This window comes from Gadus morhua, chromosome 7, assembly GCF_902167405.1.
Source record: "Gadus morhua chromosome 7, gadMor3.0, whole genome shotgun sequence".
NCBI classification, from domain to species: Eukaryota; Metazoa; Chordata; class Actinopteri; order Gadiformes; family Gadidae; genus Gadus; species Gadus morhua.
The window spans coordinates 28967917-28990416 of record NC_044054.1 but is presented as its reverse complement, the minus strand read 5'-3'; the positions used below and the strand labels follow the sequence as shown (position 1 = coordinate 28990416).

At 45.2% G+C, this 22500-nt stretch overlaps 2 protein-coding genes and 1 long non-coding RNA gene across 6 annotated transcripts; 1 reads left to right on the top strand and 2 right to left on the bottom strand.

Moving 5' to 3' along the window:
- Positions 1-3185: 3185 nt before the first annotated feature.
- LOC115547928 (uncharacterized) lies at positions 3186-4027 on the bottom strand. The gene is made up of 3 exons (XR_003977450.1): positions 3977-4027; positions 3855-3892; positions 3186-3252 (listed from the first exon to the last, which is right to left on the bottom strand). It is a non-coding gene; the product is annotated as an uncharacterized LOC115547928 (long non-coding RNA).
- A 5155-nt stretch (positions 4028-9182) lies between these two features.
- Positions 9183-14656, top strand: rbm41 (RNA binding motif protein 41). Of its 2 annotated transcripts, none has more exons than XM_030361657.1 (7): positions 9183-9310; positions 9745-9861; positions 10101-10302; positions 10907-11111; positions 11491-11972; positions 13245-13465; positions 14042-14656. In XM_030361657.1, exons 1-7 carry the CDS (start codon positions 9303-9305, stop codon positions 14112-14114), a joined length of 1308 nt encoding a protein of 435 aa, XP_030217517.1. In that variant the 5' UTR covers positions 9183-9302; the 3' UTR covers positions 14115-14656. The 2 variants fall into 2 exon arrangements, with proteins under 2 accessions (XP_030217517.1, XP_030217518.1); XM_030361658.1 differs by having other exon boundaries at positions 9184-9310; positions 13318-13465.
- Positions 14657-15880: 1224 nt separating this feature from the next.
- On the bottom strand, positions 15881-18956 carry cldn2 (claudin 2). Of its 3 annotated transcripts, none has more exons than XM_030361659.1 (2): positions 18202-18956; positions 15881-17852 (listed from the first exon to the last, which is right to left on the bottom strand). In XM_030361659.1, exon 2 carries the CDS (start codon positions 17740-17742, stop codon positions 16927-16929), a length of 816 nt encoding a protein of 271 aa, XP_030217519.1. In that variant the 5' UTR covers positions 17743-17852; positions 18202-18956; the 3' UTR covers positions 15881-16926. The 3 variants fall into 3 exon arrangements, with proteins under 3 accessions (XP_030217519.1, XP_030217521.1, XP_030217520.1); XM_030361661.1 differs by having other exon boundaries at positions 15881-17830; XM_030361660.1 differs by having other exon boundaries at positions 15881-17800.
- Positions 18957-22500: the final 3544 nt, after the last annotated feature.

Sequence of the window (22500 nt, the reverse complement as noted above, 5' to 3'; positions counted from 1 at the left end):
CTTTCTGATTGAGCCATTTGGCATTCATGTGAAATATTGAAGGACGGTTTGCCATTTAGGACGATTGAATGATCGTAGGATTTGATGGGAGATGGCTATAGGGGGGATTGCTGCTTTGCTTAGGCCTACATTTATAATGACTTTCTGCCTACATTAAATATTAATCATATGGGTTTATTTCCTAAAACTGTAATCTCACACTTTCTCTTGGTCTCCACAAAGACGTCTAACTTCTCCTTCTGGGTTTTTAGTAATTTATGAATTTCTTCCTTGTGGATCGCGGCAGCTTCGTACTACGGAAGAGGATTAGGGCCACACATGTAAAAAAAAATTAAGTTCTGACTTTATTCTCAGAATTCTGAGAAAAAAGTCAGAATTCTGACTTTAATCTCAGAATTCTGTGAATAAAGTCAGAATTCTGACATTAATCTCAGAATTCTGACATTAATCTCAGAATTCTGAGATAAAAAGTCAGAATTCTGACATTAATCTCAGAATTCCGAGAAAAAAGTCAGAATTCTGACTTTAATCTCAGAATTCGGACTTTTTTCTCAGAATTCTGAGATTAAAGTCAGAATTCTGACATTAATCTCAGAATTCTGAGAAAAAAGTCAGAATTCTGACATTAATCTCAGAATTCTGACTTTAATCTCAGAATTCTGAGAAAAAAGTCAGAATTCTGACTTTAAAGTCAGAACTACGGGTATCTGTAAGGACCAACCTCCGTGGGAGAGACACTTTGCTTTATGCAGTAGGAGGAAACCTATGGAAAGCCAAGAAGGCCACAATCCGGCCCTAGAATGGCGCGGTAAAAGTGCAAAACCGCACGGATTCCGTGCGGTTTGGCAAGAATTCGGTTACGGAATACGGTTTTGAATGACTAATAGCCGCGGCTATTAGTCATTCACTCCAGCTATTAGTTATTCACTCCGGCTATTAGTTATTCACTCCGGATATTAGGTATGCTGAACGAGCCCTCCCTCTTCTTTGCTTGACCACTAAGTTTGAAGGCTGTCTTACCAATCAGTGAAGAGAAATACCAGACTAAAGTAACGCATTGTCGAGACTAGAGCTGCAGTGCCTCCATGTTTCGCCGTAACATAAAGCTGTGTTGTCTTTACTAGTTTCACTACAATGTAATGACCACCACTAGCTAGTGGAAAATACATTTGTGTCTAGTACAGTGATATATTTGTATATGTTAGGCTATATATTGAGATGGCAGTGTGCACTGCCATCTGTGGACACTTTTGTTCCTCGTTTTGCGTCCACCAACTCTGCAGACAACCCTTGCAGAAACTGTGACTACACGATAGGAGAACAGGGTCTTTAAATATGTCACAGCAAACAGAACAGGACAGATCGTCAATTTGGGAGGATGCGTCCGCCATTGTAGTCACAGAGTGAATCCTAACCGTCTGGTCACACAGGTAGGAGTCGTGCCATTCACTCGTTACCTCGCTTTTGTTTCACTTTCAAAGTTTCGCTTTGAAATGCAGGTAAACCGGTCTTGGCTTTAGCGGAAATGGCAAAGTGGCCATGTTTGTAGTCCTTAACTTATCTACGAAATCATAAAACCTTATATGGTGTTGTCCATTATGTGAAAGAAGAAAACCATTCATAACTGTTGTTAGTTTGACACATGTCATCAGAAATAGGATAGACAAAATAATTTACATCACGAATCACTGACATTTTCCCTCACTATCAGAACGGAGTGGCTCTGATCAACCGTCTGCTAATGGCCACTATCTTCTCAGTTCCTAAATCTATTTGTATATAATTATTTTTAAATGTTATTATATTTCTTCATTATCAGCATTGTAAATCAATCTGAAACTTGTCATGGTTGGTAAGTTGCCATGAAAACTCTCAAAGAAAAGGGGGAGTGCATATTGGCGAAAAGCAACAGGTTCAACAGCAGTAGCGTGCAGTGGCCCTAAATTTCAATTTCAGCATATTACTCGAACCAAGTCAGGAAGGTCCCAGGTCACTAGGGTCATTAACGATGTCACATCAAACAGAACAGGACAGATCGTTAACTTGGGATGATGTGTGCGCCATTTTCGTCAGAGAGTGAATCCAAAACGACTGATCAGACAGCTATGTGAGGCCTGGCGTTCTCTCATTACCTCACTTTTGTTTCACTTTCAAAGTTTCGCTTTGAGTAGTGACGGGGAATCACTGCTAGTTTCCCTCACTATCAGAAGGGAGTGGTCTCTGATCGACAGTCTGAAAATGGCCAATATGTCCTCAGTTGTATTTATAATAATTATTTGAGAAACTATTATATTTATTTATTAACAGAATCTTAAATTGACTATGTAACAATCTGAACCTCGCCATGTTTGGTAAGATGCCATGAAAAGTCTCAAAGAATGGGGGAAGTGCTTATTGGCGAAAGGCAACGCACCCTTCAGGTTCAACTCAAGGCTGCTTAAAACACTATTCCAAATTTACCAATGAGAGCAGATCTTGCATTAGGTCCTTATATTAGTATTCTTTTTAATTTCATAGAAAAAAAGAAAGATCAGAGATCACAACAAAAGGCCTAGAATTTCTGAATAAAGTGGCAAGTAGATTCCACCAATCAATGGTGTGTTCACATCGCTCGAAATTATGGGGGAAAACATTTTCGCGACGTCGGAAAGTTTGCGTGAACGACACCTCATGACGCTGTTATGATTCTACTTCCGTTCGGCTGCACATGTATACAATAGTATCTGTATGCGTCCTGCAAGACGGAGGCGTAACTTGTAGTAGGAGGCGTAACTTGTAGTAGGAGGAGGCGTAACTTGTAGTCGGAGGCGTGTCTAGTACTTTTCTAAATCGCGGAAGTGATCTGTATGTAGCAGTGGTGCGCGGGTACATAAATGACCGCAACTCGGACCTCAAATATTAGGCCTTATATAAAAATAATGCACCCGACCTGCTCATTTAAAAATATGCTCTTGATTAGCTTAATCTTGATATGCTCTTGATTAGCTTAATCACAGCCTTACTTGAAACTGACATCCCTGAGTCATATGCATTTAAGAAAAGAAGCCTATTACAATTTTACAATGACATGTAATGCATACAGCAGTTTAATGTGGGGAACCTGCTTAAATTTAGCCTACTTAATCCCTTTATACCTTTAACAAAAAGACTGCAGATTAATAATTCAAAGAATTAAAGACAGCAGATTAATAATTCAAATAATTTTATTTAATACAAATTTGTATTGATCGCTTGCTGCATGTTTTCAAGGTCCTGCATGAGATAGAAAACAATGAATTAAAATAAATATTACTGATAGAAACAAGACAAGAACAATGTCACTAACGGGAGGATTATGAGAAAGCCTTCATATTATAGCGTTCACATTACAAGCCTTCATTTTATATTTGCCGGTCTTCAATACATGGATATCTCAGGTACGTCATCACTGTTGCACTGTGCAAACTCGGGGCAGAAAGAAGCAAGCAACTTCTACTAGCCTGTACAGTAGAGTATTTTGTGACTGTTCAGTGTGCATCTCAAACGTGTGCATCTCAAATGTGGCAGGTCGTAAAGTAATGTAAGCATAGCTAGCACCTTAGAAAGCAGCTTTCATCTTAAAGTCAAATAATTAGATAGACAAAGGCTCAAATATGCAAAAAGTATGTTTGGGAATATGTTGAGGGTGTGTCTGCAAGCCTTCCTGGCTATAGTTGGGGGATTAGTAGGCTAACCACAACTAATAAACAATACATTTAAACGTGTGCATCTCAAATGTGGCAGGTCGTAAAGTAATGTAAGCATAGCTTACATTACTTTACGACCTGCCATTCTGATATTCAAACACGAAACACATGTATAGTAAATTATGTTACCGTTGTTTTCACTGGTTCTCTTCCTCCATTCTCAAAGCCTGAAACAGACGACACAAACTTGTTTGCATTTTCTGAATCTTTTGTACTAGAAAGCTTATTTGTTGATAACAAAGAAAACTGACCTTGGGGTCTGGCTCTTCCACGCTCATGGCCTGATAGAATACGAAGGCAGAGTTACAAAAACAGAATTACAACAGGTATGTTCATGTTAATTGTGAATTGTACTACTTTGGCGCATACTCAAGGGAATACAACATGGTGGTTTCGATACAGAAGGGAGTAGGGTGGACATGGGACTAATTTACGAAGAATGAAAGGCAGGGGGGGGGGGGGGGGGGGGGGTACTGAGGATGGGCAGAGCTGTTGTGGCAGCTCTGTATATGCAACCCAGTCTCACCAAAATGCGTACAGATGTAGGGGGGGCAGTGTGCTGTGTATGTTGTGAGGGGGGTCTTACTTAGCCTGATATGACCATCCCCTTTCACTTCGTATGTGGTGGAACGAAATGAGAATTGAGCAGAGCCACTAGGCGGCGCTGCCTGGCTAGGTCTTACTGTTGATGGCAGTTATTCTACATGCAAAAGTCAGTATAGTGTGTTCATACTATTTTAATTATGTTACCGGTATTTATTTCTGGTAAATGGACCCCTGTTGCAGCAGCCAGTTTTCCAGGATGTATATCCTGATGTTTCCCCGTAATTCAAAGCAGAAAAAAGCTCACTTCTCTGTGTCTAATGGAAAATGCCGAGTTTCACGCCCCAGTTTGATTTTTGAGCGACGTCTTTCACCACCTGAACCTACTCAATACGGATTTGCAGAGCAGAGATAAAATAGTCGCGCAACTTGTTGGAGAGACTCAAGGCTTTCAAAAAAGGCCGGCACTTTTTTCCAAGTACCCCTGACTGCAGCCCGCAGACGGAGCCCACATGGAGGGGCGGGCAATCAGTCCACATGGAGGGGGCCGGCACTCCGCCCACATGGAGGGGGCGGGCACTCAGTCCACATCGAGGGGGCGGGCTGCTCTTGTTAATGCAAGAGTAAACGGTAATACTATGTTAAGCTAGCGGGAGCTTCCAGCCCATGCTGTTAATTAGATTATACAAACGGATGGTACGGGAGTATTGTGACTGGGTATCTTTCTTGCTGCGTACCATGGAACTATTATAAAGTTAAGCATAGCCTAAACGACTTGCAAATACATTTTCTCTTGGTTATTTTTTTTCGCTTAGCTGTTCCACTCATGGACCTATTTAGGTTCCACTTAAGAGTTCACGTTACAACCGTTCGCCGTTGCTCCATGTTTAAATCACAGTGCCTTGTTCCTGACCAGTCTCAAATTCACTAACTGAAATAGTGCCCCCTAGTGATCTTTTTTTTTTTTTACTCAGTATTAATAGGCCTACTATTGCTGTTTTCGCTTGATTTTTTGTATTTCTCGACTGATTGCTTCGACAATGCAACATTAAAAGTTACTAACAGCGACTTCACACAGAAGCTCTGGCTTAGGGCCCCCCACCGCCCTTGGTCCCCTGGGCATGTGCCCGGTGTGCCCGTGCGGTAATCCACCCTTGCCTGTAAACAATGCAACGTGTGCAAACTCCTGTACCCGTCTGTCTGTGAGAGTTACAGGCCCAGTAAGAGCCAAAATAAGATTTGGGGAACTATGAAGACTGGGACCCAAAGGTATGACCTTAACAGATGTAATGTGAGGAATAACGAAGTGACCACATCTAAGGGCAATAAATGTACCTCAATAGACATAATGAAAAGCTACATGTGTAAAGCACATTAAGTTACACCAATCACAGGAGCACTAACAACAGTCTTTTTATTCAACAAAACAATTAAAATATAACAACTACAAAAAATAGATTGTAAACTATTAACATAAAAGATAAATCAATAAAGAGTAGAACAAACAAAGTCTCAACGGGGGGGGGGGGGAACACACTGACGCCTTCCTCAGTGAGGTGGACGCCACTCTCGCTTCACGCTCTGTCGCCCGACATCGCCGTCACCGCCGCCATAGCTGCCCAGCGCCGCCATTATGCTGCATCATCAGACTACATTGGAGTCGTGTGGCGCAGGCGTCACGGGGAGGGGGACGGGGAGGGGGAGAGGTGTTTGACTCAAAAGAGGGCAAACACCTTCAGGTTTCTCCTGTCCATCATCTCCACACAGAACAGTTCATAGTCAGTATGTAATCTGAATGAGAATTTGAATGGTTTCCACGTTTCTTCTTCATCCCCGCCGTCATGGGATTTGCGCTGTGTTGATGCTGCAATCTGCTCCCAACCTTCCATCCCAATGACCTCTGGGAGAGAAACGCTGTCCTTGAAGGACTGTAACTGGCACCATGCTGCTGCCTTAATTGTGTCCTTCAGGACAACATCATCTTCCTTGAAGAAGAAAGAAAAAATATTTGTGTCTGTACTTGACACCCTCTAAAACCACAAAATGGTATGCAAACAAAGGCTACTACTACTGATGAGTTTTCAGTGATAAAAAACACAATTCAACTAGTCATCAGAACTATTTCATCTGGCTATACATACAACCTCCAGCATTACACACATATTACATACCAGGTTTCCAGGTTCCAGTTCCTGGTCTTCAGTTTTGTCTGGAAATAAAACAGATTGTTGTCTGTAATGTTGAGTAGGCTAATACAAAGGAATAATAAAAGTAGGCCCTAGTAGTGCAATAGATCAGCCATGGAGTAGGCTATGACTTGTATATTGATGGAGATATGTGTACAACTTATTTTGGAAGTAGAAGCCTAATATTATCAATCATATCTCACAAATACTCTGAATATGTGTAGGCCTACATGGATTCACCTGGATTCACAGTCTATACATGACCTGATCCTTCAGAGCTGGATGCTGTTGGAGCAACTCTAGGCCTTTTTGTGCAGAGATCTTTATCCTGAAATGTATTAGTGGTGGGATGGTGGTAAGACTATAGTCTTTCACAATTACTCTAAGACAACATCACACATTACAGTATATGACACGTACCTGTAGCTTTATTCCCTCCCGTCTTCTCTTCCTGCTTCCTGAAAGCTCCTCTGCAGACCTTGGCGAGTAAATGGCATACATTACATATTTTCAATATTTGAATACATTTTGGCAAGTTTGTTACAGTGAAGCAAATTATTTCAGAACTGTAAGGGAAACGTTAAACCCAATCTAAGACACTTACGGCGTGGGGAAGTTCTTCAAAAGAACAAGGCACCACCATCGCCGTATTTGCTTCATGTTTGACTGACAAAAGAAACAATAGTCAAATGGGTTAACAAATACAAATCAAGAGTGACAAAAAAACCGTGCCTCCACTAGTGATGATGATACAGTGATTATGTAAACATACCTCAGCAAAGTCCCACCTTCCATCCATGACAATGTACATTGCGTACTGTAAATTAAGAGAAGTGGTTTATATTTATGTTTATAAAAATAAAAACTGGGGTGACTGGAGGGGCCACTGGGGTGACTGGAGGGGCCTCTGGGGTGACTGGAGTGGCCACTGGGGTGACTGGAGGGGCCACTGGGGTGACTGGAGGGGCCACTGGGGTGACTGGAGGGGCCACTGGGGTGACTAGAGGGGCCACTGGGGTGACTGGAGGGGCCACTGGGGTGACTGGAGGGGCCACTGGGGTGACTAGAGGGGCCACATGTCTCTCTGGAGGGGCCACTGGGGTGACTGGAGGGGCCTCTGGGGTGTTGTGCGATTCCAGGTGCTTTAATATCTGTTGTCGGTCTATAATTGTTGTTGCACAATTATAACAATGAAAGTGCGTCTTCTTCCTGCAATCTAAACCGCACTTTATGATCGTGAACTCTGAAAGAAGAAATATACAAGATATACAATTAATAATAACTGCTTTCATTATGGACATATTTTAAATAGCCTAGTGTATTTAAAATGGTATCAAATATATAATAACAATAATAATAATAATAAATTAAGAAAATGTACCTCTGTATTTAACCGAGGCATGGCATTCAATGTGATATTCGATAGCACATTTTGACCCTTTGAATCTGCAGAAGGGGCAGTGATGAAGACCGCTGCTGTCCTGCTGTATTTCAGGGCTCTCGCCATCCACAATTACACTGACGTGTCTCTAAAAGTCAAAGAAAACCAGTATGAACATAAAAGCAGTTTTCTATTTTTCGGCTGCTTTGTATAAGATGGCTTGTGCATATACACAATGTAATTAGACTAAAATAATATTGATATTCGATTTCTGTGGACTCTTATGAACATTTCAAGACCCAACATGAAGTATCAACTCATTGCTAAGGATATCCACAACAACGATAAAGTAAGAATGCACCAAGGGTGGGGGAGGGTGAGGGGGGCTATTTTGACCTAAGACACTAGGATATATTTGATCTATATTCACCTAACATATTTATTCCACCGAATGGTTGACATTGATTGACATTCCTGAGATTGTAAGCTTTCAAACGGTGTATGACATGACTATATCACTCAACCTTATGATGCTGAAAATTGACCTAGCATTTTGGGGGGGAAGGGGGGGTGTAACTAAAACTTTCCCGCCGGTGGGATTTGACGATTAGGTAGTTAACAAGACATAATACACAATTGTGTAGTGCCAGAGGAAAAGGAGGACGTAGGCAATTTAATTATAACCGTTTAATCCAAGAAAACAGAACAGAACGATCACTCACAGTGCACGGCTAGATCACGTGCAACCGCATAACCCGTCCCCCTAGACCCCGTGACTCATAACCAGTTCCCCCCCACTCGATCAGTAAGAGGGGAACACGAACCCAATATGTAGTCACTACAATTGCATGAATATTGGTAAATTTATCAAGCATTTTGACAGTCTCACTTACTTGCATGTTTTAGGCATCACTCGCTCGGGCGGGCACACTCTAATTTCAGGTACATTTCCGCTAATTTCAGGTCCGAAACGGGATCAGAAACGTAAGAAGAAAGATGCTGTTTGACCAGTCCTCTGTGAACTCATGGCCGCCCCCTCGATGTGGATTGAGTGCCCGCCCCCTCCATGTGGGCGGAGTGCCAGCCCCCTCCATGTGGGCTCCGTCTGCGGGCTGCAGTCAGGGGCTTCTCCTTTTTTCTGCTGATCTATGAAAATGTCAGTATCCCCACTGAAGTGATGAGATTTGTTAACGACCCCCTCTGTGTGGACGTTGTGGGGGAGTTTGCAGTGACAACACGCTCTCATCAAAAATGTTTTGCTGCGCCTTAGTGGCCGATGTATGTCCCTGTAGGATGTACTTGATCACATTTGCAAACTCAACCTAATTCTTTGCCCCTATATAATATACTTCTGAAAGATAACACTTTATCGGTGCTCCATGGTCTGGTCTGGACTGCTTGAGGAATGTCATGTGACAACATTTCCCATGATTCCTTGATCTGTACCAGGAAAAACAAAACGGCAGCATGCGAAGGTAGACAGCACCCTTCATTTCACTCATATCGATCATTTTCTCACAGATGCAGATTTTTGTTAAACATCAAGTGAGATTATTGAACATTATATATAATATACATTGCACTTCTACTTATAATGTAAGTCTGCACGTTGGGCACAGCGTTAGCCGCGGTTGATAGCTCATATGAGTGATTCTTGAGTTGATAATATAAATCGAACTGATCATCACATGTTTAAAACATCTTGTATATCAGGCTTATCACGTGCCAGTTACCAAGCAACGACACATAACTGGCATGCATTAAACAATATTAGTCCCGAACATAAACGCCAAAGGACACCACGTCCGAGAACTACAAACACCTCACTTTAAGCGTGTTCTGTGAGTGTGATATTCTCTTGTGGCTGTACATGTGAGGTGATGTTAATGTCTGTGTGTGCCGGGGACAGGGTGAGCCGCCAGGCGTGTGAGGACGGGCCGCTGCTGGACTCCCAGGAGACGGAGGGCCAGAGGCAGCTCCACAGTCTCCTGGTCCAGCAGCTCCACACGGACGTAGACATCGATCGGTGGGTCATCAACACACCTGTCACCTGCTCCTGAATAACCTTGGCCCGGTTTTTTGTAGTGACTCCCATTTGTGTTGTATATATAGATTGCCTCCCTTGTAAATCGCCTTTTGATTAAAACATATTTTTTTATATCTTGATGTATAAGCAAGACATTGTATTCTATAATTGAGCCCTGTTGACGGTACAGATTCTCTCGCTATCTCTATCTCTCCCTCTCTCTCTCCCTCTCCCCCCAGCCTGGTGGCCAAGCGGCGCTGCTTTGCCCCGGCCGCCCTCTATCGGCCCTTCGGGGAGCAGGCCAGCGGAGTGAGGAGCCTGTCCCAGTTCCAGGCCCTGCAGCACGGGGACCAGGAGCTGGCCAGCCTGCGAGAGCTGGGCCTCACCGACCCAGAGATCCATCTGTGGCTGAGCCGAGACGCCCCTGAGCTGACCGAGAAGGTGGGACACACACACACACACACACACACACACACACACACACACACACACATACACACACCGCATCTTTACAGAAGATTCAAGTCTTCCTTGCCCGCCGCCATTTGAGTTATTGAGGATAACCGTCCAAGTTTCATAACGAAGCGCGTAGAGTTTCCTCCATGATCTCAGGCATTCCAGGTGGGCTTGTGGTAGGGCTGCTCGATTTGGAGAAATCATAGTCACAATTATTTTTGTCAATATTGAATCCACGATTATTCAGACGATTATTTTTGAGTTTGAAAAAATGATGTATTTAATTTTATTCAGCATGTCTCCCAAAAAACGCTTTGTAACTGAGAACTTATACACAAAGTGGTCAGATACAAAATTTTCAAATCTAAATTAATAAACAGATACGTATCCAGCTGTTCTGCACTTTCTATAAAACATTTAATGAATAAAAAAAAAAACTAATAATAATTGTTGTCCTTGATTATATTAGTTTTGGGATCGTTTTACGCTAAAATCTAAACCGCGATCAAAATTCGATTAACCTCCCAGCCCTAGCTTACAGTGTGTGTACATCTTGTCGTTGGGTGTGTCCCCCGTCCCCCCCCCCCAGAGCCACGGCGTGTGCGCGGCCCCTAGCGCCCGGCAGCAGCGCCTGCAGGTCATCAGGGACAAGATGGCGGCCCGGTCGGAGCTGCTGTCCCGTCCGCAGCGCTTCACCAACAGCCGGGCGCTCTCCCGGCGCGAGATGGAGATCGAGCAGGCGCTGTTCCACGGCAACGACCGCATGGGCTTCCTCTCCGCGCTCTACCACCGCAGTAAGGGGACGTGTGTGTGTGTGTGCGTGTGTGCGTGTGCGCACGTGCGTGCGTGCGTGCTTGTCACGTTTAAGATACCACGGACAGACGGAGAGTTGACACTATTGCGTGTTAACTTCCATTCACCGTTCCCTGAAAGAGGGATCACCCACTCTTGCTTTCCTCCGAAAGGTTTCTTCCTTGATAGTTAAGGGAGTTTATTTCTTCACTTTGGGGGACTTTAGTGGGTGTCATAAACATCTGGCCTGTAATGCCCTTTGAGACTGTTACTGTGATTTAAGGGCTACACATATATTATATTCTATATATTATGGAGACGATTCACTTTGCGTTCGCACTAGGAAACCTGTTCCCTGACGGCTCTGTTTCCAACCTGCAGATCAGGAGAGTGAGGAGAGCCAGCAGGGGGCGCAGTCCACCTCCGACCCCATGGACTCCGTCTACAGAGACGTCTTCATCGAGGAGGGACGACCCGTCTCCCCCACGGGCCGGCAGGAGAACTCTCCCTATCTAACCCCGGCCGACCAATCACAGCGTTCCCTGACGAAGACCGACCAATCGCAGAGCTCCGAACTGTCCCGACCGACAAGGGGCCCGTCCGCCCCGTCGGAGCCCGGTCGAAACACAGCGAGCCGGGGCCCGACGCGAACGCACCACAAACCGCCGTCGGTTCCTCCGACGGAGCTGGATATCAGTCGGCCAATCGGCAGCCTCTGTGCGGCGGGGCCCGGTGGCGTGCTGACGGTGCGAGGGGACATCGAGGTCATCTCGGAGGAGGACATACGGGGGAACCGCGAGGCCGAGGAGGGGATACGCTCCATCCCCCGGTTCCAGAGCTACCGGCCTGGGGAACCCTCCGAGGTAAAACGCCCTCTCACTCCCGACCGGAGGTATGAAGCTACACGTGTGTGTAAGATACACACGTGTGTGTGTGTGTGTGTGTGTGTGTGTGTGTGTGTGTGTGTGTGTGTGTGTGTGTGTGTGTGTGTGTGTGTGTGTGTGTGTGTGTGTGTGTGTGTGTGTGTGTGGTGCGTTTTTCAGGGGTGTACAAGTCTTACACGTGGGAAATTCTAGCCTGGGGTACAGATATTAACATCCTGATGAACTATCCTCAGTATCCTTAACCTATGTTAAACACACACAATACACAAGTTGACTTGACACACGGAATTCATGGGAAAGACGGATCGCAATAAAAAAGCATTAATATCCAGGCCAGACGCCAGAAGTATATTTTCTGAAAGTGTTGTGTCAAAGCTAAGTCATAATTTATCGTCTATTTTTATTGGGCCTCATCACATTTACAGCCCCGAAGGGACTCGGTACACATACATTCAAGATCAACATCGCATGCCTCGACTCCCAAATCAATCTCAGCGGGAAGCCCGTATAAACACGAGAAGGACGTCTCTCTCAGGACGGAGAACGGCGTTAGGTTCTGGGAAGGAAGTCATGGCACCGCCTCAGTACCCAGTGAGATGTAGGACGTATCTATTTTGCAGTGTGTTTTCAACACATCGCCCTTTCCGTGGGTGGGTAACATCCACGTTTCCGTAACGTTTCCTGCTGCTTTCAATGCGAGACGATTACGAGCAGCAAAGAAATAGAAAGGAAATGGTTTCTTATCTGATACCATTTTTGTAGATAAATAATAATGTAATAAATATTTCGTAAAACTAATTACAAAGATATTTCGAATACCATTATTGTCATTGTACAGGCAGATTACAATACTGTAGCCTACAATGGCACCTTTGGGCTTGAAATGTGTGTTATATTCTTTATTCCTGGGCTACTGCCCATCGGTGCATCACTACGACAGCCTTCACCGCAACCTTTAAAACGCGTGCTGCCGCGATGTATGTTGTGCACCACAGTTGGCTGGCTGGGTTGTCTCACACTGGGCTCTAACACGCTGGTCTCTCTCACGCTGGTCTCTCACGCTGGTCTCTCTCACGCTGGTCTCTCACGCTGGTCTCTCTCACGCTGGTCTCTCTCCCGCTGGTCTCTCTCCCGCTGGTCTCTCTCACGTTGGGCTCTCTTCGCTGGTCTCTCTCATGCTGGTCTCTCCCGCTGGTCTCTCTCATGCTGGTATCTCTCCTGCTGGTCTCTATCACGCTGGTCTCTCTCTAGCTGGTCTCTCCCACGCTGGTCTCTCCCACGATGGGCTCTCACGCTGGGCTCTCCCACGCTGGTGTCTCCCCAGGTGCTGTGTGTGAAGAACCTCAGTGCGCAGGCGTCTGTGGCCCAGCTGGTGGCGCTGTTCTCCCGGTTCGAGGCGGAGGGCGGGCCAGCGCTGCGCTACCGCCTGCTGACGGGTCGCATGAAGGGACAGGCCTTCATCACGCTGCCAGGTAACCAGCTGAAAACCAGGCAGCACAGGGACAGCAGCTCGAGGTTAGATAGTTACACACACACACTGAAATGCAACCACACACACAGCGACGTCTCCGATAAAGGACTGGTTTTGTTTTCACGTTTACATTTACATTTACATTTAGGGCATTTAACAGATGCTTTTATCCAGAGCGACTTACAACTTACACTTTTTACAAATGTGCTTCCTGATGGGGTGACATAGTGCAAGGAATGGTCACCCGCATTACAAACTGGCGAGTGATGTCCCCCGGCCCCTATGTGCGATTGTGTTTGTGACGGTCCCCGTGGTTTGAATGTTTGTTTGCTTTGCTAACTGTTCGAAACCTTGATGGGAGGCGCCTTGCTGAATGGGATGAACTCTCTTCAGGGAACCAACTCCATGACCACAGTTTTGAATACTGTGTTGATTTCGCAATACTTTTTCATAATTATAATTGTATTATTAATGAATTGCTGACTTCTCCAACACGCATCGTTTTTTTTGTTTTTTCTTTTAGTTGTGCTTATACCTGAAAACATTCACACATTAATGTATTTTTTTTTCTCTGCAGACACCGAAACGTCCCAGAAAGCTTTGGAGTTGATCCACGGTTACAGGTTGCTAGGCAAGCCCCTGGTGATTGAGTTTGGACGTGAACGGCGAGAGGAGGCGGGGCTACAGAAAGGAAGTACAACATGACTTCCTGTTTAACAGAAATGGACACTTAAATTCAAGACAAACAACATTTTTCGCGTTTAATCTCTGTGCATAACTGGGAAACCAGGCTGGTTGAACTGTGTTGGATTGTACCAGAAACAATCCAAGAGACATCACCTCATGTTGTGACAATGTATAAACTCTGTTTAATAACTGCAGTTATTAAACATTATTATGAACTCCTGAAGCTCCAGGCTGTTGACTTGACTGTTGGTTGATCTGTAGGAGAAAATAAAGTTGTCGTTCTTCATTCACATTCACTATTTGAATGAATGTGAGTGGCCTACAAAAATTGCCCCGTTGTCAGTTGCCAACATTTCCAGGACAATTAAATAACAAACATGCCCAATATTGAAGGCAAAGTTAAAGTCAGAATTGTAACTATCTAGTTCAAGTTGTAGCTTTTTTAATAGCCTCGACTAATCATTCTGTGAATGTTTGTTTTAATAATCGATCTGAATTAAATTAAGCTTAGCTCTGTGTATTTGTGTGTTAGAGAGAGAGTGAATGTTATATTAGTCTGACCTTGTAGACCTTCTATCTCACCTAATCATTAAATCACTCAAACACACACACATATACTACTATGCTTTTCGAACCACTATTTAAATTTGTTACAGTTCAAGATTATTTAGATATTGAAGGACAATGCCGGTCTGGTTGATAAAACCATTGATACAGTTTCTCCTCAATTCACTTAAAGTCTACATAACTTTGTTGCCTTTAGTGTGAGCCTGTCTGCCACGAATATTGTCTTTTGTCTTTTGAAATCAATGTGGTCGGACAGGGTTAGGGTTAGTTTGAGTTTGACACTTATTTTGACTAATTATATTTACAACAGATGTTCTAATGAAGGCAAGAGAGACGGTCACGATGCTTGATCACCATGCGATATTATCCCTTCATTAAACTAGTATTTATTGACTGTTAGCCAAATGTTCCCTAACCTGAAAACCTCAGCCTGCTGAGTGGACTTTTATCCCGGCACTATCACTGCCCACCACAACCTCCCCATCCCACCCATAGCCTTGAACCCTGCCACGATCAATATTGCAGCAACAAATCATCGATCACACAGGGAGCTTGGTTTGTTGACAGTTGACAGGACTGGGCTCTATCCCATGGAAGCACTAACGTCCACAATAACATGTTGTACATGTTATTAGTGAATAGCTGCTAACACAACATGCATGGTGTGGCCGCAGCTCATGGTGTACCGGGATTCTGTGCATGTTCCTATATTTCCAACCTGTTCTCTTGCACACCACACCACATAATCACACCCTAGTCTCCCATTGGACTGCATTATTTCGTCCCCTCTCCGCTTTGAGAGCCAGTGTTTGTGTGTGTGTGTGTGTGTGGGGGGGGATCTTTGTGGTGCATACTGATGGCTGTTTATCCCCCAAGAGGGTGATGCACACGGGTAATGGATGAGGAGTCCTATCCTCCCACACACACGCTTACACATTCATTATGTACAGCGCTTTAAGTGCCTCACTAAAACACGCAATATAAATACAGTTCATCATATCACAGTCAATGCCATTAGTAAAGCATAGCAATTGTAATGCTTTACTACTGTGGGGGAAGTAGTTATGCTAGCAGAACATTAAGGTTAGCTGTGGTTGATTTAAGGACCTTGCAGCCACTAATTAACAAAAAGGACATCCTTTTAAATAAGTATCTTCAGGTATACGGTTTGAAACAAACTTATTTATTTCCTAAATAAAAACAAAACAAAGCAAGCCAAACTCAAACATATTTCATAAAAGATGAATAATTACATTCAATTATAAACCAGTGATGTGGATCTAAAACCGCCATCACTGGTTTGTTTTCTATCACGCATCACATTCAAAGAGAACATTTCAGTTGGAATTTTCTTTTTATACAGAAGAGGAAAACAATGTCTAAAACAGTTTGACCAACAAACTGATCTTCAACCTCTGCACCAAAAACATTATTCGCCCTTATCCACTCTTGGGCTAAACTGGGACATGTGTATCTTTAACACACACCGCGAATGTATCCCGTTCACCCCTCACAAGCCAAAGCATGAGGTACATCCTCCTGACTTCAGCCTCCATGACCTTTCGTAAGCCACACTGACGAGGAGGTAAGCGACTGATTAGTGTGAGGAAGTGAGGTCATCAAGTGTCTCCCATCTGATAAGGCAATCCCCCTCCAAATCCCTGTGCTTAGTAACTAACTGCACATTAAACTGGAAAACGTATGGATGCCATCGACTCATTGAGTTACCAAAGTAAGTGTGTTTAGCCAAGTTGTAGAGAAATGGGGTAAAAAACAACATTTCAGGGTTGTGATGCAACCGTATGCCAAGAATAACTATCTTCCTTAAACAAACATTATTTTGTGAAAAACAGAACAGTGTATATACTGGGAGTAAATACAAACCTAGATGAAATCATTTCATAAAATGTCTTCTGACAGTGAAGTCCAAAAACACACTACTGACAATAGGACACAAGTATTGATCAGGAGTTGTCCCACGTATTTTCTTCTCAAATGCCCTCCTTTGAGGAAAATCCATGGTGTGTGTGTGTGCGTTTTTGACAATATGGTGTGTGTCTGTGTGTGTGTGTGTGTGTGTGCGTGCATGTATGCCTGCGTGTGTGTGTGTGTGATTGAGTGTGTACAAGCGTGCTTGCGTGTATGCGTGCCTGTGTGCGTGTGTGTGTGTGTGAGCGTGCATGTGAGTCCGTCGGGGGGGGGTACCCCTCAGACGTACCCCGTGACATCATACCCCGGTGCCTTCTTGGAGCCCCGGGTCGCGTGGCCCCCGTACCCGGACCCCCCGCCGGCGCTGCGGCTCAGGCCGTGCGCCCGGCCTCCCGCGTTAGCCCCGCCCACCTGGAGGGCGGGGTTGCGGTAGGTCTGCGAGGAGGTCCGCAGCCCCCCACCGCCCCCTCCCGCCGCCTGGTACCCCGGGTAGGGGTACCCGGCCCCGTTCCCCCGGGCGCCGCCCCCCTCCTGGCAGAAGGAGGTGCACAGCAGCGCCCCCCCCAGGAGGGAGAACAGAGCCGACGCCAGGCCCAGGTACAGGCTCTGGCCCAGCTCGAACTTCATGCTGTTGTGCAGGCCGGGCTGGTAGAAGGTCTGCACCACCTCGTGGGTGGTCCACGACACGGGGATCAGGGACAGGAAGCCCGCCGTGAAGAACAGCGCCCCGCCCGCGCCCGCCACCCGGCTCTTGGCCGCGGGGGCGCCCTCCAGGCACACGGTGCACTGCATGCCCAGGGTCGCCACGGCGACGGCCAGCACGGACAGCACCACGGAGATGACCATGAGGGCCCGTGAGGCCTGCAGGTCCGGCGGCAGCGCCAGCATGGAGTTGTAGGTCTCGCACTGGAAGGCGCCGGTGCTCTGGTACACGCACTCCATCCACAGGCCCCGCATGCTCTCCACCGCCGTGACGATGTTGGAGCCCACGTGGGCCGACGTGCGCCAGTAGGGCAGCACCGTGGCCACCAGCGTGCCCAGCATGCCCAGCAGGCCCAGGAAGAAGCCCGTCAGCTCCAGGCCCGCGGAGGCCATGGTTCACGGCCGGGGTGGGGGGCTGGGGGTGGGGGGGGGGGGGGGGGGGGGGGGTCGGCTGGGGAGAGGGTGGAGGAGGAGACGGGGTCTGGGTGAGATGGATGGACGGACTGAGCCAACGATAGAGAGATAGATAGAATGAATGAAAGACAGACAGATTGACAGACAGACAGACAGACAGACAGACAGACAGACAGACAGACAGACAGACAGACAGACAGACAGACAGACAGACAGACAGACAGACAGACAGATAGATAGATAGATAGATAGATAGATAGATAGATAGATAGATAGATAGATAGATAGATAGATAGATAGATAGATAGATAGATAGATAGATAGATGATAGATGGATAGACTGACCGATGGAGAGAAAGACAGATGGATGGATAAAAAGATAGATCTATTGATCGATCAGTACATGATAGATAGATAGATGGATAGATGGATAGATACCTTCAGCTCTAAGTAATATGTCGATGGATGTTGTTTCTCCTGACATCCGGTGGAACTGTACTTTTTGCTCAGATACCTTTTTCAGTTGTCAGTGATTTTAGACGAAGAGTTTGAGCCCCCTACCTACCGGATGATTGTCATGCTGACTCCTACCTTTCCCTTGTTAACATTAGATTCCTTTTTAGAAAAGAAAGTCCTGATGTACCTCTCCCTCCAGGTCTCTATCTCTCTCTCTCTCTCTCTCTCTCCCTCTCCCCCCCTCTCTCCCCGACTCGATTTGTCCCACTTGCAGCACTATATTATTCACCCAATTTACCTTCGAAGTGAACTTCCAAGCCTTCACACAGAATAACTCTGTAGGCACACAGGACACTCTGCCGCTGATACTGTCCTTCACTCTCTCGGTCGTCAGAAGATGCTTTTGATTTTCCCGTCACAAACGCCTGTTTTCTATCTTCTCTGTCTTCTATCTTCTGATCTTTTGACACCTGTTGCTCTTCATAGACCTTCATAGGCTTACAGACTCCCTTCCTACTGGTTCCCCCCTTAGTCTGCACTAGCTTGTTCTAGATCCCTCTAACCTTACGCTGAATAGTGACATCGTCATGTTTAAAAAGTAAAATTTGTCCGGGTTTCTCCTGAAAGTCGTTCTTTCCGTCTGTCCGTCACACAACTCTCTATCTGACCCTCCTGTTTGCTCTCTGCCTTCCCCTACTGACCTGCATTAGATGTTGTTCTCTCTCTCTCTCTCTCTCTCTCTCTCTCTCTCTCTCTCTCTCTCTCTCTCTCTCTCTCTCTCTCTCTCTCCCTCGCCCTCTCTCTCTCTCTCTCTCTCTCTCCTCTCTCTCTCTCTCTCTCTCTCTCTCTCTCTCTGTAAAGAGAGTAAAGAGACACACACTGATCACTGTTAGTGGGCCACTGGGGTCACTCTGCCCCCCCCCCCCCCCCCCCCCCCCCCCTCCCCCCCCCCCCCCTCCTGTTAACCATTCACCGCTCTGTCCTCCCCATTCGATCAGTATGTCCTCACCCTGACGGTGTATCCTCACTCTGCGCTGAAGAACACCTGTCAATTCCACAGGGATGAGGAGTCTGCGTTGTGATGCTACGGCCGGTCACATCGCTAGAGGACCTAGAAGAGTCATGACACACAACCACTGTTAAGGCATTTAGGAGACGCTTAAATACAACACAACCTTACTACAACGTTGTCATCTTTAGGTGTAAACATAAACTTAATAGTTTAAGTTTATGTTTACTTAATAGAGTATCAGTATATCCGAAAATTTTGTCGGAGCAACAGCACCCTCTCTGGCGAAATGGGGGTCATTGCATGAGCCTTTTCGGCTTAACAACGGTCCAATGATTTTTAGATTGTATCGTTTGCTTGCTCTTTATCTTGTCCACACAATAACAGTAACAAATACAATAGTTGTAGTTACGTCACTAAATGTAGGTTTTCTTTTTTTCCTTCATTATAATATCCCCACTTGATTCATAGTCGTGTGAACGTGGATCACGCTCCTCACAATGAATGGACAATCAGTGGGCTTGATACACACTGGTGCTGGGAAGTGGCATAACATCTAAAGTTGACACATTTCATTTTAACTCTAATATGTTCTTGCACTACGGGCCGTGCAAAAGCTATGTGTTTAAGAAACCAATCATTAGGAATTAGAGGATTCTTGTCATAGCATTTATTGGACTTTTATTCTGAAAAACACCTGTCGTCACCAAAGTTATCGAACCACTCCAGCCAGCTTTTCGTTCATTAAATACACATTTGTATCCTACAGAAATAACTCTGGCACATGTACATGTGAGCACACACAAACCCGGCCCGCATATAGTGCTGAAATGGCAAAGGTCGGTACACTTGGGATTTACAAAATCAGTAAAAATGCAATACAACCGTACGTACCATGCCGGGGGGTCGGTAGGGAGGGGGGGTCTCTGAACGAAGCGCTCCGCTCTTCCTCGGTGGGCGGACACACACTCCAGTAGGCTACCACAGGCATAGACCGGGGATGCGCTGCCGGGTCCCACCGTGTGTACGTTTGTGTGTGTGTGTGTGTGTGTGTGTGTGTGTGTGTGTGTGTGTGTGTGTGTGTGTGTGTGTGTGTGTGTGTGTGTGTGTGTGTGTGTGTGTGTGTGTGTGTGTGTGTGTGTGTGTCTGTGTGTGTGTGTGTGTGTGTGTGTGTGTGTGTGTGTGTGTGTGTGTGTGTGTGTGTGTGTGTGTGTGTGTGTGTGTGTGTGTGTGAGTGTGTGTTGCTCTGTTACTGTGCATTGTCTCTCATCCATCCGGGCGTGCGAGGACAAAGCCATGTTTCCTAATCCGTCCAATCAGAGCCTGCATGGCATCAGCAGCATTATGAGATTACCGTATAATCCGGCCACTTTCTTAGCTGGCCGGACACAAGGGCCAAATCCAGCCGCCAGGGGAACAGTGTGGCATTATGTGGTTCACATAGAGAGGCCCCGTACACCCGTCACCCTGCTGCAGGCTGGAGGGGCCGCTGTCCCGCTGTTGTGACTGCTGTACAGCCCATGGCTGTAATCACGCACACTAACACAATAGACTACTATACCACACAATGGACTGCAATAGACTACAATACAGCACAATATACTACAACGCAGTAGGATAATAGACTCCAATACAAACAAGAGCCAATGTAATTAAATGTAATTAATTAACTAGGCTATGTAATTAAAAAATATATATATTTGATAGTTCTATATGCTATATTATACTAAGCTTTACCATACAAAGTCAAAGTCAAAGTCAAAGTGTGTTTATTGTTGCATGTACCAAATTGCTTCAGCACAGCAAAATTCTTACGACTTGGCAAGCATCATTCATCTACGCAGTAGACGTCATACATATAACAAAAATAACATAAAACTATGAAAATACTATGCTATAGGCCTATACTGTATACCATATAGCCTACTCTATTTTACTTTCGCAGTGATCACTAACACTTTAAAGATATCTAACCTGAAACATACGTTTATAATTATTTCAGTTAAGAAGGAAACAAACAAACAAACAAACAAACAAACAAGCAAGAAAATAAAGCAAATAATAAATTTGGAAAAGAGGCTGTAGTATGTTCTTCAAGCCACTAGATGGGGCGCAGGGACAGATGATGTACTTGCCCATTTTATTCCTGTTCACGGAGATATTTGTGTACGACGCGCTCACTGCTCAGAACTCCCAGTCCAATAACACAAGCTATCTTGACACCATAAATCCATAAACAGGTATTACAAAAATACATTATATTATACGATACTGTGAGTGGATATGAGCTAACGGGTCCCAAACATCAGTGACCTCTGCTTCTCGCAGCACCTCACACCTCAAGGTGCTGGTGGTAGCAGCTAGCGGTATACCGTACCACCACCAGGGGGGGGGATTCCCCCGACTCCTGCATGTCAAGGTGTTACACTAATCCATCACATTAACACGTGCTATAGATCCAGGCCCCAGTCCAACCTACAGCACCAGGCCCCTTTCTATCCTACAGCATCAGGCCCCTGTCTAACCTAGTGTTGCATAATATCATCAATAATAATGACAGGAAATCATCTTGAGACCCACATGGCTCATACCAACAAAAACAACAGCAACAATTTATAAAAATAAAACTCAAAATGGGACAAGCCCGGATGTGACGGGTTGATGTGCCGATACTGCTTTTAGAAATGTCCTTATCGTAGAACCCATCGCAAGATGGTGCACTTTGATTTTCTTTTTTGGCCTGTTTTAAACAGGACGAAAAAAGCAAAACAACAAAAATAAGTAAACAAACAAACACACAGAGTATTGTTCCTGGATTCACTCCTACAGCTGAGCGCCAACCCAGCATGAGTTAAAAATATGCTCTGTATGTACATAAATGAATAAATACAATATATAATATATATTTATGTTTTTATTTAAGTATATACATTATTGTATTGTGCTTGTATTTATTGGGTAAGTATAAAGGTATCTGATTTCTATACAGGCACACATGTCTTTGATAATACCAGACTGAATTTCTGAGTCTTGATTACGGAGGACGACTGCTCTGTGTTGACTGAAGTCAGCTCAGCTCAGCTCCTCAGTTCGAAGAATCCCACGCTCCCTGTCTCATGTGTGGAGGTATCAAGGTGTCCACATACACACTTCACCTTCACACATACACACACACCTAGTACACACACAAACACACAGTAGATCTCTCTCGGGCACACGCACGCACACACACACACACACACACACACACACACACACACACACACACAGTA